The sequence below is a fragment of the Papaver somniferum genome, chromosome 1 (assembly GCF_003573695.1).
Source record: "Papaver somniferum cultivar HN1 chromosome 1, ASM357369v1, whole genome shotgun sequence".
NCBI lineage: Eukaryota > Viridiplantae > Streptophyta > Magnoliopsida > Ranunculales > Papaveraceae > Papaver > Papaver somniferum.
In genome coordinates, this window is record NC_039358.1 from 157154530 (window position 1) to 157169646 (window position 15117).

At 35.7% G+C, this 15117-nt stretch overlaps 1 protein-coding gene, 1 long non-coding RNA gene and 1 pseudogene across 2 annotated transcripts; all 3 read right to left on the reverse strand.

Moving 5' to 3' along the window:
* Positions 1 to 205: 205 nt before the first annotated feature.
* Positions 206 to 1247, reverse strand: LOC113333639. The gene is made up of 2 exons (XR_003352177.1): positions 1027 to 1247; positions 206 to 734 (listed from the first exon to the last, which is right to left on the reverse strand). It is a non-coding gene; the product is annotated as an uncharacterized LOC113333639 (long non-coding RNA).
* Positions 1248 to 7958: 6711 nt separating this feature from the next.
* Positions 7959 to 9171, reverse strand: LOC113305336 (ylmG homolog protein 1-2, chloroplastic-like). Its single transcript, XM_026554396.1, has one exon. It carries the CDS (start codon positions 8978 to 8980, stop codon positions 8222 to 8224), a length of 759 nt encoding a protein of 252 aa, XP_026410181.1. The 5' UTR covers positions 8981 to 9171; the 3' UTR covers positions 7959 to 8221.
* Positions 9172 to 9616: 445 nt separating this feature from the next.
* LOC113352712 lies at positions 9617 to 13756 on the reverse strand (annotated as a pseudogene).
* Between the last annotated feature and the right edge of the window lie 1361 nt (positions 13757 to 15117).

The following is a 15117-nucleotide window of genomic DNA, read 5'->3' on the forward strand; positions in this document are numbered from 1 at the left end:
GTCATGACTCGTGCTGTAAAATCTCATCAAAGCCATTCAGGTGTTTCCTCATGTAATCATCATTGAAGAAAGAAATCATACAACAAAGGGATCTAGATTCACACCTATAAAATTTACCTTTTTAAGTAACATAATCAATCCTTTTACCGTCAAATATTTGTGTCTACTGAAAAGAAATTTGTCATCGAGAAGTGTTTGTGATTTAGGGGTGCAACTCCCTCACTGGACATGATTAATTAATTTAAGGGCCAATTATAAAATGGTCCTACTTTTTATAATTGAGTTACAAATTGATCATGCTTTTCAATTATAATTACAAAATGGTCATCTGCCATCCGACTTAACACTATCCAAAAAAACGCTCTCAGAATTTCACATAAATACCATTCCCTTATAACTCAAGCATCTTAACCACAATTAACCAGACGGATTTGGCACCAAGTAGACCCTGGTCTGGAATGGTGAACCTTTAGGAGCCAGCAATGGTCATGTTCTGAATGCCATGGACCTGTATACATCAGCACAATTTGGTACATTTTTGCATCTAAAAGCTTGATCGATTACAATTTCCATCAAAATCTAAAAAACCAGCAGCATCTTCAAAACCACACCACAACTTTGGTCCATTACCACATCAATTAACATCTTCAGCAGCAACATCAAAAACCACCAAAATCATTTGGTCAATTACCAACCATCACAGCAGCAATCTACCCCCATCAACATTTTCAACACTAATACATTAAAAACAAATTCATTGTCACCCAATATGGTTTTCCTTCATCACCATAACCAAGATCAGTGAAACAAAAACAAACCAATTTAAAATTGTGAATCCTAACTATCATACGTACTAAACACCATTCCAGACAAAATCAATTTTTCCCTATAAACAAGAAATTAGGGTTTCCGAAAAATCGAAATTGAAATCAGATTTCTTTAAAAGAAATTCCCAAATTGAAATTTCAAATTAAAAACCCAAATTAAAACTATTTAAACAACTTGAAGTAGTGAAAGAACAATCACCTGTTTACTTCTCCTGAGATTTTTGCGTCTCCAATCTTTCATTTTGCTCTAACTGAAATTAATAACAAATTTCTCTCTATACGTTTCCACAAAACACATACCACTATCCTCACCGTAACAACATCATCTATATATTACCATCTTCATACGAACAACAAATCTCGGTTGCAGAGATTAAGTTAGAGAGGAAGAAGCGGCGGTGAAATAAGATTGAGAAGGAGGTCGATTTTTCTTAAAAGATTATAATTTCCTAGGGTTTTCATCTACCCGTCCAATTTTCTTCGAGATATAGATATGTCTAAGATGATGAATCCTAGTTAACACGGGCTAAATCTGCGAGGGACAAACTTGTAAACTGGCCACCTGGTTTAACTCTGATTCTGGGGACCCCACCAACTTAACTCTGACCCAAACAGATTGATGACTATTTTGTAAATGATTTGTAACACTATGATGGTTTTGTGAATCGGGTCTTAATACTGGGACCATTTTTTAAAATTCCCTTAATTTAACTAAGTTGGACAAAATTACCTTTACTATTGCACACGCTTTATTTTCTTGATAAAAAAGCGTTGATAAAGAGTAATGCGACGTTGACCAGGGTTGTATCCCGAATAAAATCCCGTGAGAGACAGTCCCGTGGACCCGTTGGAGAATTTCAGGGGTGGGTACCACTGAGTTTGTGTCTATAGGGAAATCCCACGGGATTTTATCCCCAGAAGATATAGAATTATCGGTTAATAAATTGATTAACTATTTTCTGTTTTCTTTATGCTTAAAAAGAAAAAAGTATCTTTTTGATTTGATTTTTGTGCCAGTGGTCTTTAGCAAAATGTAATAAATTCTTACTATTAGTTTATCTTCCGATTAATATCCTTCCAATTGCATATGTGGGAACTTGGTGTTTGGCCGTTTCGTCATTTTTTTTTACTTTTTTGACCGGGGCTTGAGAATTCTTCAAATTTTGCAAGCCCATCTGAGAGAGAATAAAAATACGGGGGTACCAAAATACACCACCAATTTTTCTTAGGCAATTTATATGGATTAGGCTCAAATACAATTCCGAGAGTTCAACTTAATGAATATCAATCAGGAATTATATAGGAGCTTACATCTCTTTCTCTCACAATCAGCATGTAAACAGAGACAAGTCCGTGAACTTGGTTATTCTGTGAGAGTACTTGGACGATTCCAAAGATCAATATCCAAGATCAATCAAGTCGTATCCAAAAATTACGATGGACTTATCTACTTGAATTGATTTTATGTACAACCTGTGATATTTCAATTATAAAGATAAACAATATAACGCGGAAAAGGAATAACACAAACACTAGAAATTTTGTTAACGAGGAAACCCTAAATGCAGATAAACCTCGCGACTTAGTGCAGATTTGGACACCAAACTGTACTAAGCCGCTACAGACAATAACCTACTATCAAAATTTCAGACTTAAATGTAGTTGAGACCGAATCTACCGTCACAACGATTCAGTTACAGTCGTGCTCCTTACGCCTCTTGAATCCTGCAAGACTCTGCCCAATTGATTTCATTAGCTGACGTCCTTTACAGCCTAAGAGTTGCTTTAACTCAATTGAAGACTTTAAACCAATCTGCCTCCCACAGATAAGCCTATATGTGATTTCCGTTCCGATCAAAGATCAAGGTGAGGTAGGAATCGATTGCAATAAACAAAGTCTAGAAAACCTCAAAATCCAGTCTTATGACTCCGAAGAGCAGCCTAGATTATTATTCACCTCACAAGTAATTCCTACTCTGATTTCAACCAAGAATCGTTATAGAGGAATATACCAGTGGAATCACAAAGTCTGAGACGAAGAAACTTTGTGATTTCTATCTAACTCGCATGTTGGAGCTAAATGATCAACAATTAGTAGCAAGATCAGGATACACGAACTATAAAGATAAAGATAGTTGGACCTTGCTTCATGAATCCCTAAGTGAAGTCTTTTTAGTCACTAAACCTAAAAAGGCTTAAAGGAGAGGACGACTCTAGTTTACAACTGGATCGGTTACACCAATTACAAATATCGATCATACCATCTAAGGTGATTACTTAGGATCGGTTACACTAATAAAAGTCATACCAATACATAAGTCAGGCATGTCGACTAGTTTTACCAATATACATAACAAGTTATGATCGGTTCTACTAACTCACACATATTGGTAATCCAAAGATAAAATCGTTGCTGAACTATAGCTAAGACAGTACGTGTATTAGGTACATGTATTGCGGCTCCATACCTATAACAGTTTGCGCCAGTATGTAAGCTGTTACGTGTGTTGTTCTGTATCCAGATTTACAATAATTTTGTATCTCTCTATTAATCAATTTGAAACATTCCCAAATAACATCAATGACACATATCACTGTTCCAGGCTATTTTCAAATGATAATCTTGAATCATAATTTAGGTCATAAACAATTAATTGTTCTTAACCAAAGTCATCAAGTATGAACAAATTTTCTTAAGCTTAGTCAACATATTTCGAGAATAATTAACAAGATAAACTTGACTCGAAATTTCTTTTATGCATGTAAAGTCCAATTTAGTCATGCGACAGTGTCTCATAGATAGAAAGGTGAAAACTTGAGTAATATGTGGTTCTTTCTTCACTTACGTTTTATTGATGAAGTTCTCTAAAAGCTTCGATTGATCTTCGCCTTCAAACGGTAGAACGCAGTGATGTCTAGTGCTCAACTACACACTTCTATCCTAATCTGAGACTTGACTAAAATGTAAACTGGAAATCAAGGTATAGTTTTTATCAACAAAATTTGACAACAAGCTTGAGATAGCAATACTTGTGAGTTCGACCGAGCAATGCTCTAACACAAACCTCTGGGATATGGTAAGCATATATTTTCAGAATATCTAAAAGATATTGAATTTCGGTTTCAGGATCTTTCCTTGAGTACCAAAGGAAAATAATTGAATATTAATACATAAGAGTTTAGCACATGTTCAAATCACTATATTGACATATTATGACCATTCCAAGTTCAAGGCGTATACATCTCGATGTTTGCAGAAAACCCGAAGATAACAAACATATCGTAATTTATAAACACGATTGAACTATGTCAGTATCGGTCTTGGGATCGATCCTTTTTGACCAGGGATCGGTCCTAGGATCATACCTGAATTCCATTTCAACTAGAAACAACATTTCGCAAGTCTACTTCTTTAAACTATATTTATGAAATTGCTTCCCAACATAATCTCAAAGGTTGAATTCATCAGGAAGTTCAATACACTAAATAATAACAAGTTACCAATTAGTGTAATGTCGATTCACGAAGTCCGTAATAAAACTATACTTCGTAAATTCATATAATCAAGTTACATGAAACAACTAGTATATCTTTCATTAATATCTTGATCACAGTATAATGACCGAGTCACCAATACTATAGACAAGTAAACAAACCTTACTACATATGTTATGTTTTCAATAAATACTGACTTGAAAGAACAAATATATAAGTGGAACAATTCAAGTCTGTCGTTACTAAACTCGAGCTGAAGGAAAACGTATTTATTGTTGCCGATACGTCTTTAGGTTCTTCATGAGTAAAAAGAAAAAGCCTTAACTTTTCTACGTTCTTAGTCTAACCTAACGCAGTTGACTCTAGTAATCAAATCAAGCATCTTCGAGTTTTGGAACTAAAATATGACAATCAAATTTGACATACCAATGATTGGTGGGTTCAACCGAGCAATTCTCTAATATAGCTTTTTGTTAACTTCCATCTTACGAGTTGTCATGTTTTTGGTTCTTAATAACTCTTGGCTTTTCAACACTAATTACGCAGTAATAAGCCACAGTTGACCTTTTGTGAGAGTCTGATATTGGTGTTGCTGATTGAGATTAGCTATGCGTTATTTTTGGCTTTTCAAGATATGGTTCATAGAGCTAAGAATAAGAGCCCTATAATGAAAGAGATTTGGTTGCTTGTTGTGTGTAATGGTGCTGTGAATATATAGCTGCGCAGAAATTCCATGTCACCTGAGAAAAGGGATTGGTCCGCTACTAGAATACAAAAGAAGATTATGTCTACTGTGCATGAGTTCGGATAAAGGATGAGGGGATATATGTTCAACTATGTCTATGATCTTCAAATTCTGCAATGTTTTGGTTTAGCAGAACTACTAGGAAGTAGCAGATTATTGAAGCTGCCTGAACAAAATCAGACTTTATTATGTTGTGATGGTTCCTCTATAGGTAATTCAGGGAGTCATATATGAGTTTATTTGCAGAAGTGATCAAGGAGATTATGTTTTTGCTATGAGTAGCTTGGAGTTCTATCTAAATTTGCGGTTGAATCTATGACGATTATTATTGCTTTGGAATGGGCTTGTGCAGATGTTTTGTAGATGTGAAGGTGATGTCTGTTTTTATCAAGTTTTTGCAAGAATGAGGTGTTTCGGGTTACAAAGCTAGGTGGTATCGCATATTGAAAATTCTGAGGAGAGTTAGCTTTGATCATGTTTACAGAGAAATGAATCTTTCAACTCATAACTAGCGAAAAGGGATGTTGGAATGAGAAGTGGAGAAATTGAAATATTTGACAATAAACCTCATTTTTGGGATTGATCGAGCATCATGGCACTTTATATTTTATAGGTTTAGCGAAGTTTAGCGTCCTGTATGTTTTTAGTTCAGTATTCTTCCGTTTAGAGTCTCTTTTGTAACATAACATATTGTTTTTTAACATCATGTAACAGTTTTTAGGGTATCTCTTTTAAGAATAGGAAATGCAACAAAGTGGCGGACATTCTAACAAAAGAACATCCACAAGCAGATTTGGTTTCATATGCCTGAATGCATTTCAGATGTTTTTACAGTCAGATTTTCACTTTTCAATTTCAAATGTATTTCCCTTTCTTGCTATAGGAGTTAACAATATGTTGGTAGGGGCCAATATCTCAAACTGTCATGAGACAAGAGCAACCAACACTTTGAGTAACTCTTTGTAACCTGTTTGTGCTTTTTAATCAACTTAATTTTCAAAAAAAAACAAAAAACATTATGTTGTTTTTGTAATTTGATTTAGTGACTAATGCAAATTTATCAAAAATAAAATAAATGACACATGTAAAAGTTAGAAAAACCTATGGGTAGGAGATTGAAATTTTGTGCTCCTTATGTTTAGGAACTTATTGTCAATTATGGTAAATAAATATCAAGAGGATATCGTCAAGGTGGTGCCACATATGAAACTAACACATTGACCATTGGAGAAGCTCTTAAATCTGTATTCACATAGATCTAAGGACTGGACTTGATAATAAACAAAATCAACTATTCACACATTTTGATCCAAATAGAAAACCTGTATTCCAATCCAGAGTGTTGGAGATCTGAAAATTCATATTACTTACAAGGAGAACATGACAGAGTTTGTAGAATATGCCCCTGCATCAGAACAACTTTACACTCAAATGTACTGAAGAGTGTGTAGTGCACATGGTAGGTTAGCAACATATGGCCGTTGAACTGGATTAAAACTATCACAAGAGCACAACAAATCTAAGTGATTACTGATCCTTATGTGTGAGACACACATGAATTCCATAATGAAACAATGATGGACATGACTATAGACAATCAGCAAAAATGTCAAAGTTAGGAACATATGAAGTGTGACCCAGAAATGTTTTTAGTGCACATCTGCTGTAAAAATCATGTCCCTTTTTAGCTGAATAGAATATTCAAACATTTTGGATGGCCCGTGATAATGCGTAAAACTCTTAGCCAAGTATTCCACCTAAAGGACTCGCTATGATTGAATCAATGATCCAAATCAACCAACATTTAACTACCGCTGGAAACATGATGATCCAAATCAACCAACACTTAACTGATCATTTGATCCCCGCGAAGCCCATTTCCAATATCATCTACCAATAAATATGTTCCACTCTTATCTATGATCTGTTGTGATATCTTGACCATAGATATAGACTAAAACAAAAAACAAATCAGCAGAGGACTGGTATAAAGCGTGAAAAGTTATATAAGATCACATCATAAGGACACGAGCTATTAAAGAACACCGACATCCTATGATAAATACATCTTCCAATATCGATAAAGAACACATACATTTGTGTGCAACCAGAACAGTGTACAGAGTTTTTATTTCATGATTAATCTTATTGTCTGTAACACTCACACAGAACATTTCTTATCAAAAATGCAATGAATGGGGGACTATACAGCTTTGCAACTAGTTTAACTTCAGAAATTCCATTCTCCATGTTCAGAAAACTATTTATCCACAAGAAAAGTCAGCCGAACATGTGCTACTATTGCTGCTGGCTTGCAATTAGTATAACATTTGCAAGCGTGTTGAAATTCAATATTCCATAAACACAAAGCCATAAATGTGCTATTACTACACAACAGCACACCAAGAAAATCTTGCATGTAGTAGAAAATGTGAACTGCTCCATTAATCTCAAAGATAACTTACGAAGTCATTCAGTTTAATTAAGTAGTGTTTAATCTGAGATAAATAAATTTAAGGGAAGTACATAGGGAAAGTTATATAATCACCAAGGTGTGCAATTCCTAAGTTGCAAAGTTTCACCTCTGGATCTCAAATGTTGCCTGAATTAGAACGGTTTAGTACCATAAACTTAGACACCTATACTAGATATGCCAAGTCTGTATACTCTAAGGTTTCATTCCCAAACACGACATATGTTTTTACGAGCCAAAGAAATGTGTAACAGACCTCAACAGTTCCAAATGCTGAAAGATTAGGTTTTTCCTTTTTCACTCATCCAAAGTAGAATATGAAATTATTGGTATACTTCAAGATACTTAATAACATCAATAAGGAGATAAACTACTGTAATAATCAAATGAAGTTGCAATAATTTCAATCGTCAGTTAAATTTTTGTTTATTAAACATCATATAAGACTCCATAAAGAACAAGAAAGCAAATGCACAACTATAAAAATTGACATTATTTTTCACAAAATCTCAGTATTCATACATTCAGATATGATAACCAGTATTACATTCAGCAAGAATAGCAAACGAAACAAAAAACTTGAACTGCAGAACTTACTCCAGTTTTACAGTCCCCCCATGCATAAACCATAAGAAAACCCATCTCCGAATTATTATCAAACAAGATATTATATTATACTCTTCAATACATTCCCCTGCTGTTATTAAGAATTGATCCCAACACACCCAAAACAGCAAAAGCTAAAAGTGGACTCACATCCAGGGTATCAAAAATGGGAGGAATAATATTTCGAAACAAATTCAAGTAAGGATCACATAAATCCCTAATTGCAGAAAGTGGTTGACGATCCCAAGGAATATTTGGAAACCAACTAAGTAAAACCCTAACCATTAAAACCCCACTATAGATATCAAGCCATTTAGACATACCTGAGGCAACAACAGTAAGAGGTGTATTCAAATACCCTCTGGGTCTTTCACGAACCGCGGCGAAAAACAAAGGTCCAACTGTACAAACCAAACTTTCTTTCAAATTCTGTAGTTTCCCCAATTCTTCTGGTGTTGGGGTTAAGCTAACCTTCTTTAAAACTCCTTGAATTGCATTTCCAAACAATTTCGATAACGATAAAACAACAGCAAAGATAGATGTTATCGAGCGAGTTGAATCGGACAGAACAGAGTTGGTCTTAGGGCTTGACGTTGGGAGAATAGGAGAAGCTGTTGATGATGATGAAGCAGAAACCCTAAATTTTGGGATTGAGTGAGTAAGATTGGAAGGGAATTTGGATCTGCTGCTGTTGTTGTAGAGAGAAATTCTTGGATAATTTATCCGAGAGTGAGTGATTATACGATTGGAGCGTGTAGGATAAGATTGTCTGAAATTAGGATTTCGAAGAACTAGGGTTTTAGTAGCCATCGTAGAAGATGCAGAAGTAGCCATTTTTTTACTTCTTTTTCCTCCGGATGACTCAAGAGTTGTGTTTATAAAGACTCCCTTATCTCTATTATCAAGGGGATGCTATTTGTTGGGACATCTTCTACGATATGGGGCATCTATTATTCTTCTCGTATTATCATGCCAAAATGGCTAAAATTCACCGCAGTAGCACAAATAATTAGTTACCATTGAGATTTTGGATGTGATTTCGGATTAAAGATTTAAAGTGCAGATTTTGGGTCGTCACTCGTCAATCGCTATTCGTTTTATTTCACCCATCTGTTCTTCCATTTACTGTAATGAAGGACGATTTTCCCTCATCTGTCTAATGACAATGATCATGTGCCTTGGTACATGTCTTATGGTCGATTTAGGCTTAATGAATAGGGAAATAGTCCCATTTCAAATTTGTGAGAGGGTATGTAACAAAAACCACTCTTATAAAATTTCGAAACACGGCTGATGAAATTTTCTATAGATTTTGAACAGAATTCAAGCTGCTCAAACGAAGTCGGCAGTTACATCAGGTATATATAAATATATGCAAAATCACAGCTAGCCAATAAAGAGAGGAAGAAGGTAAAGAAGATGGCATCTTGTTCTGTTTTTCCATTCTACCAACAGAAACACGTTCTATATCTACCTAGGTTCTACTAATGAAATGGTTACTTGATTTTCACTATTCCTTTCTCTACTACTACTTGTATCAGTGGGGTTTCTTCCTACAAAAAATCCTGGTTCTTTAGGTTCCGGTAATACAGCGTTTTCACTCCCCAACATAAAAACAACAGCTGACATAGTTGGCCTATCATCTGGTAGCTGTTGAACGCATAACAGACCCACTTGAATACATTTTAGTGCTTCAGCAGATACGGGGAGTGCATCCCCCAAACATGGGTCTATTATCTCTAAAGCTTTGCCTTCATTCCATAACATCCATGCCTACAGCGAGATCATATTGTTTTTGTTATTAAGCAACTATACTATTGTAATTTACAAGACAAACCAAATAAAGAAATTGCTAAACTGAATTTAGTACATACGTGTCCAAGAAGGTTAAGTTGGTGGCTGTCATTGGAAAACCCTCTGTTCTTCTTTCCACTAATCATCTCTAAGACTAAGACTCCGTAGCTGAAGACATCGGATTTCACAGAGAAAAGTGCCCGTCTATCGCATATTCTGGAGACATATAACCACTGAACAACAAGGTAGAAGACATGTTAAGTACTGATAACTGTGAAATGTGGATCCTGATTCAGTGTCTGAAGTTAAATACTTACTATGTTCCAACTACTCTCCTAGTCATTCCTTCGGTTTGATCTCCTCCAAAAAGCCTGGCCATACCAAAGTCTGAAATTTTTGGGTTCAAGTCAATATCTAGTAGAATATTGCTGGTTTTGAGATCCCTGTGAATAATTCTCAATCGAGAATCTTGGTGAAGATAAAGAAGTCCTCTTGCAATTCCCATAATAATGTTCATTCGTTTGTTCCAGTCGAGTAATGTGCTTCGCTTTTCATCTGAGCAATGTGGCAGTCCAAGTCAATGGAAATCCCTAGAATTAACAAGATTCTAGAGATGTATTTACACATAAACATGAGCAAGAATGTGATCCACAAAAAAGCACAACAAGCATAGATTAGAAGGACGAACCAAATATGAAATAGTCCAGGCTTCCATTCGGCATGTACTCATAGACCAACAACCTTTCATCTCCATGAATACAGCACCCTAAGAGCTTAACAAGATTTCGATGCTGAAGTTTAGCAATCAAAATGATCTCATTCTTAAACTCATTCAGTCCTTGACCAGATTCCTTACAAAGTCTTTTCACAGCTATTTGTTGTCCTTCTGCTAGACAACCCTACAAGTTATAAATACTGTAAATGGAAGATGACAACAAGAAGTGTGAAATGTTAAATGTTAATTCCTCTTTGGCTTTTACTAAATCTCAGTTCTCAAATGAATCAAAATATACCTTGTATACAGGACCAAAACCACCTTCCCCAATTTTATTTTGCTGAGAGAAGTAGTTTGTAGCAGTTTCAATGGTAATCAGGTCTATTAAAGGTAGTTCAAGGTCTTCTTGTGTACGGATTTCCTCATTCTTACCTATTAATACGTTAAATAATGGAGCAGCCATGAGTAATGTTATGCCCAAAGATGAAACTATGCGGTAAATTGTATATTCGCACTGGCTACAGGTCCATTACGGTTTACCTTCTTTTTTGGTCGTCCTCCTCCAAATGGCAAAGTAGATGATGAGACCAAGGACAATCATAGCCGTACCAACTGAGATAATGATTGTCATCAGCTCTGCCCCTTTATTCTTCTTGCTGGTGCCATTGGCTAGTCCTATACAAATATATGTATACCCATTATGCTATAAAAATGAAAAATAATCTCATAAGAAGCCTCAAAGTAAGAAAAGAAGCTTAGCTGAAACCTTAGTATCGATGAAGAGAATCCAATTGAAGAAGCAGTCTTCAATTTACCTTCAGAAGTGGAGAGGATATCAGATGGATCAAGTCTGAGATAAAAATCCCGTCCACCAGTTTCACCAGGTGAGAGTTGTTGAACATTTAATAAGTCACCGTCCCACAATGAGCACCCATCACTCGCATATGCATAAGCCTTGCAAGAACATGTACTCGAGCAAGCTGATTTGCATTCTTCGAAATTCTCTACTTCCAAAGACTGGACATTTGCAGGTAATTCCATGTTGCGCGTCAGTGAATAAGAGGCTTGGTCCCCACACTTTAAACTTGTTTTCCTCTTGCACCCGCCAGTTGAATCATTGAGATTCCGATCTTCTGGAAAACGTTCTTTAAACCCTTGCATACAAGTACAAAGTCGTGTGGAATTCTGGTTGCAGATCCCAAAAGGTCCACAGATACCATAAACCCCACACTGCCGAGAAGGTCGAGCCCAAAACAAATTCCACTCCTGGGTATCTTCAGACCAAAGATACTGCTTGATTTGGCCGGACATACTGTTAGAGAAAATGAATTTATACAATAGTTTGGTTTTTTGGTCTTGGTGGGATTGGAACTTAGGATCTATTGGTCACTAAGGACACTAGCTCATTTTCACTATTTGTGAATGAACCTTTAGTCCCACATAGGGAAAACTAAAGATGATACCTCTCCATAAGTATTGAATTTTTTGATATTAGAGTGGCCCTTGGGTCATTAGCACTTTTGTGCGAGGGAGAGGACTTAGGCAATGGGCTAGTTGGTGCAATCGCACATTTTCACACACGCCGTGCATGCACACGGATTTATTGGCAAAATTTCTTTGGACAACATTATGTTTATGCATGAACATTAATTTGCATGAACGCATGAACGTTTCAAATCGATATTAAGTGATGCATGAACGTTTAAAACCGTTGGAAAAAATCTGAATTAATTGAAATCGTTTTAATGCGCGTTTATGAGACCTCTCTCTATTCTCCCCTATATAAAGCGATCACTTTCTCTCATTTCGTTTTGTGTCCAGAAGAGCTACTATCCTCTTCTTTTCGTCTTCTCCCCCTGTGTGGTCCTTTATTTTTCATTCCGTGCGCAATTGCTGTTGAGGTCGTAAGAGTGGGCAAGTACTGTAATGCTAACAGTGCTTGCAACGGGCAGTTTTATCCTGGATACGAACTTGACCACATGGTATAAGCATCACTCATTCTTGAGGCGTACCGGTCAAATATCGTGTTAAGGACAGCGTATTGAACACGTGACTCTGTCCTCTGTTTGCAGTCCAATTGAGTGTATATTTACCTTCTAGAAATTAATCTTTTTATTCTAACATCTTTCTAACATCTTTCTTAAGTGTTTTATTATTACAGACGCAACACATACTCATCTCAAATCGAAAATTTAATGCTTTGTTAACAACATCATAAGTGAAATAGCTCTCATCATCATTATCGATATAGTCGAAAGTAAAGAAATTACTTTTTACTCGCATTTCAGGAACTAAACTGAAGTACTCCCCATTCCATGTCCCACTACTCCAATATGTTTTGGTGCGATTCCACTTTATCACATACTGGCTGATTCCACTTGGGTCTAGTTCTAGTGTGAAGATTCCGGGAGCTGGATCCTCTAAGTTTTTCCACGAAGTAAGCGTCTGTGTTCTGTTGGTACGTTTTATTAATCCAAGTTTCCCCCCGGGTAACCATATATTGGTTGGATTGTCGAAACTCCGCCAGATCGCCACAGCTGAATTCGAGCTGTCTCTTAACACGAGATCTCCATCATCCCCAAGAACAGCTTCATAGGATTTCGAGTTATTTGAGGTTGTATTTGTAGACCAAATTTGGATTTTGGATTCACTAAAAAGTACTAAATTAGCATTCTCTAATAATTTGAACTCTGCAACAGCTGGATCAAGGATGGGTTTATCTCTATTTGCCACCCAAACTACTGCACTTTTTTCAACTGTGGGTTTTTTGTACCAGATACCTATGTAATAATTCTGAGACTTGCCCGGTGAGAAAAAACCGAATTCAAAGACGCCGCCTTTGGATATGATTGTTTGTTTTCCAGTAATGGATTGACCTACAGAGATTGTATCAGCAGCGATAACAGGATGAATTTTTGATAAAAATAAGATTAACACAGCAAAAATAAAGAACCATGAGCTTTTTCTGGTATTCATTTCTGCAGACCGGCAACCACAGTCAATCCTTAACTAGCTACATTCAGTTTCATTTCATGTGAGAAGACAGAAAGAAACCACAAGAAAAGGGTTTTCAACTTGTCAATAAATTCAATGATACGGATTTGATTTATGGAGGTGAGTGATGGCAAGTGATACTCCTAACTAACACCACTTATTACTTTTATATTTATTGATTTATGAAGTTTGTTTTTTTTGTACAAAATAAATTTTTAATATAATCAATTCTAACAAACTATCAATGAAGGCTGCTGCCTGCCTGACATCAGTTGTGTCTTTTGACTCTTTTTAAGGATTTAGTACTGTTGTCAGTGACAGATATACAGAATCTTTGGATTTCGAGACAGCAGAAATAAACAAAATAGATACTAGTTTTAGAACCTGGCTTGATTGTGGTATATCCAAATTAATTGGGGTATACCTAATGAGACAAAAGTCAAGTTATTTTGAAGTAAAATAGGTCATCCCTTAATCTTGTATTTTCTAAATGGTTAATATATCCTTGTCTTACTGTAGAAGGTGAAGTTAGGATGAAGAAGCCCATGTGGAATACAGTTTATGACCTGCAAATCTTAAAACATTTTGGTACGAAATGCAGAAAGGTCAAAACTTGTGTTGTTAAAGAAATATCTTTCAAGCTGCCTCAGAAGAACCAACTTCTTTTGTGCTGTGATGGAGCTTCAAAGGGGAATCCAGGGAGCTCAGGGTAAGGAATTATAGCTAGAAATGATACTGGAGAAGTAGCGATAGCCATTGAAGGAGGTCTGGGGATTGCAACTAATTTCTTTGCAGAAATTATGGCAATATTATGTGCAGGTGAATGGGCTATTCACAATGGATTTAGAATTCTTCTTTTCAGCTCAGACTCAAAAGCAGCAATAGCAGCATTTCAAAATGCTAGAGTTCCTTGGTTTGCAATTTCTAGATGGGAACAAATTTGCAACTCTGCAACCAAGTGTGAGTTTCTTCATAATTACAAGGAAGTCAACTTCCCTGCTAATGACCTAGCAAAAAGAGGAGCAAATCTGCATAGAGGAGAACAACATATCTACACTAGTAAACCTCCATTCCTTGTAAACCTTGAAAATGAAAAGCAAAAATACTATAGGACTGTTTAGGCTGTAATTTTTGTTTTATTTTTGCTTTTTCTATTTAATCTGCTGTAATCTTTTGTAATCCTAGTGCTTTTTGGTTATTAATAAAATTATTACTTAGCAAAAAAAAAATATACCCTTGTCTAATTAACACTAAAATTTTTGATTAGGTTAATTAATTGAGTTTAGATGAGTTAATTAGGTAGATTAAAACTTATGAATTTAAGTTATCAAATTTTGTTTTTGATTGAACTCATGTGGGAAGATTTTTGATGAAAAAAATAGTTTTAAGAATTTTTTTGCAAAGAAAATGAAAACATACTACCCAAACACTTCTAAAAAGGGGATTGCAAAGCTGATGTGTGAAATCA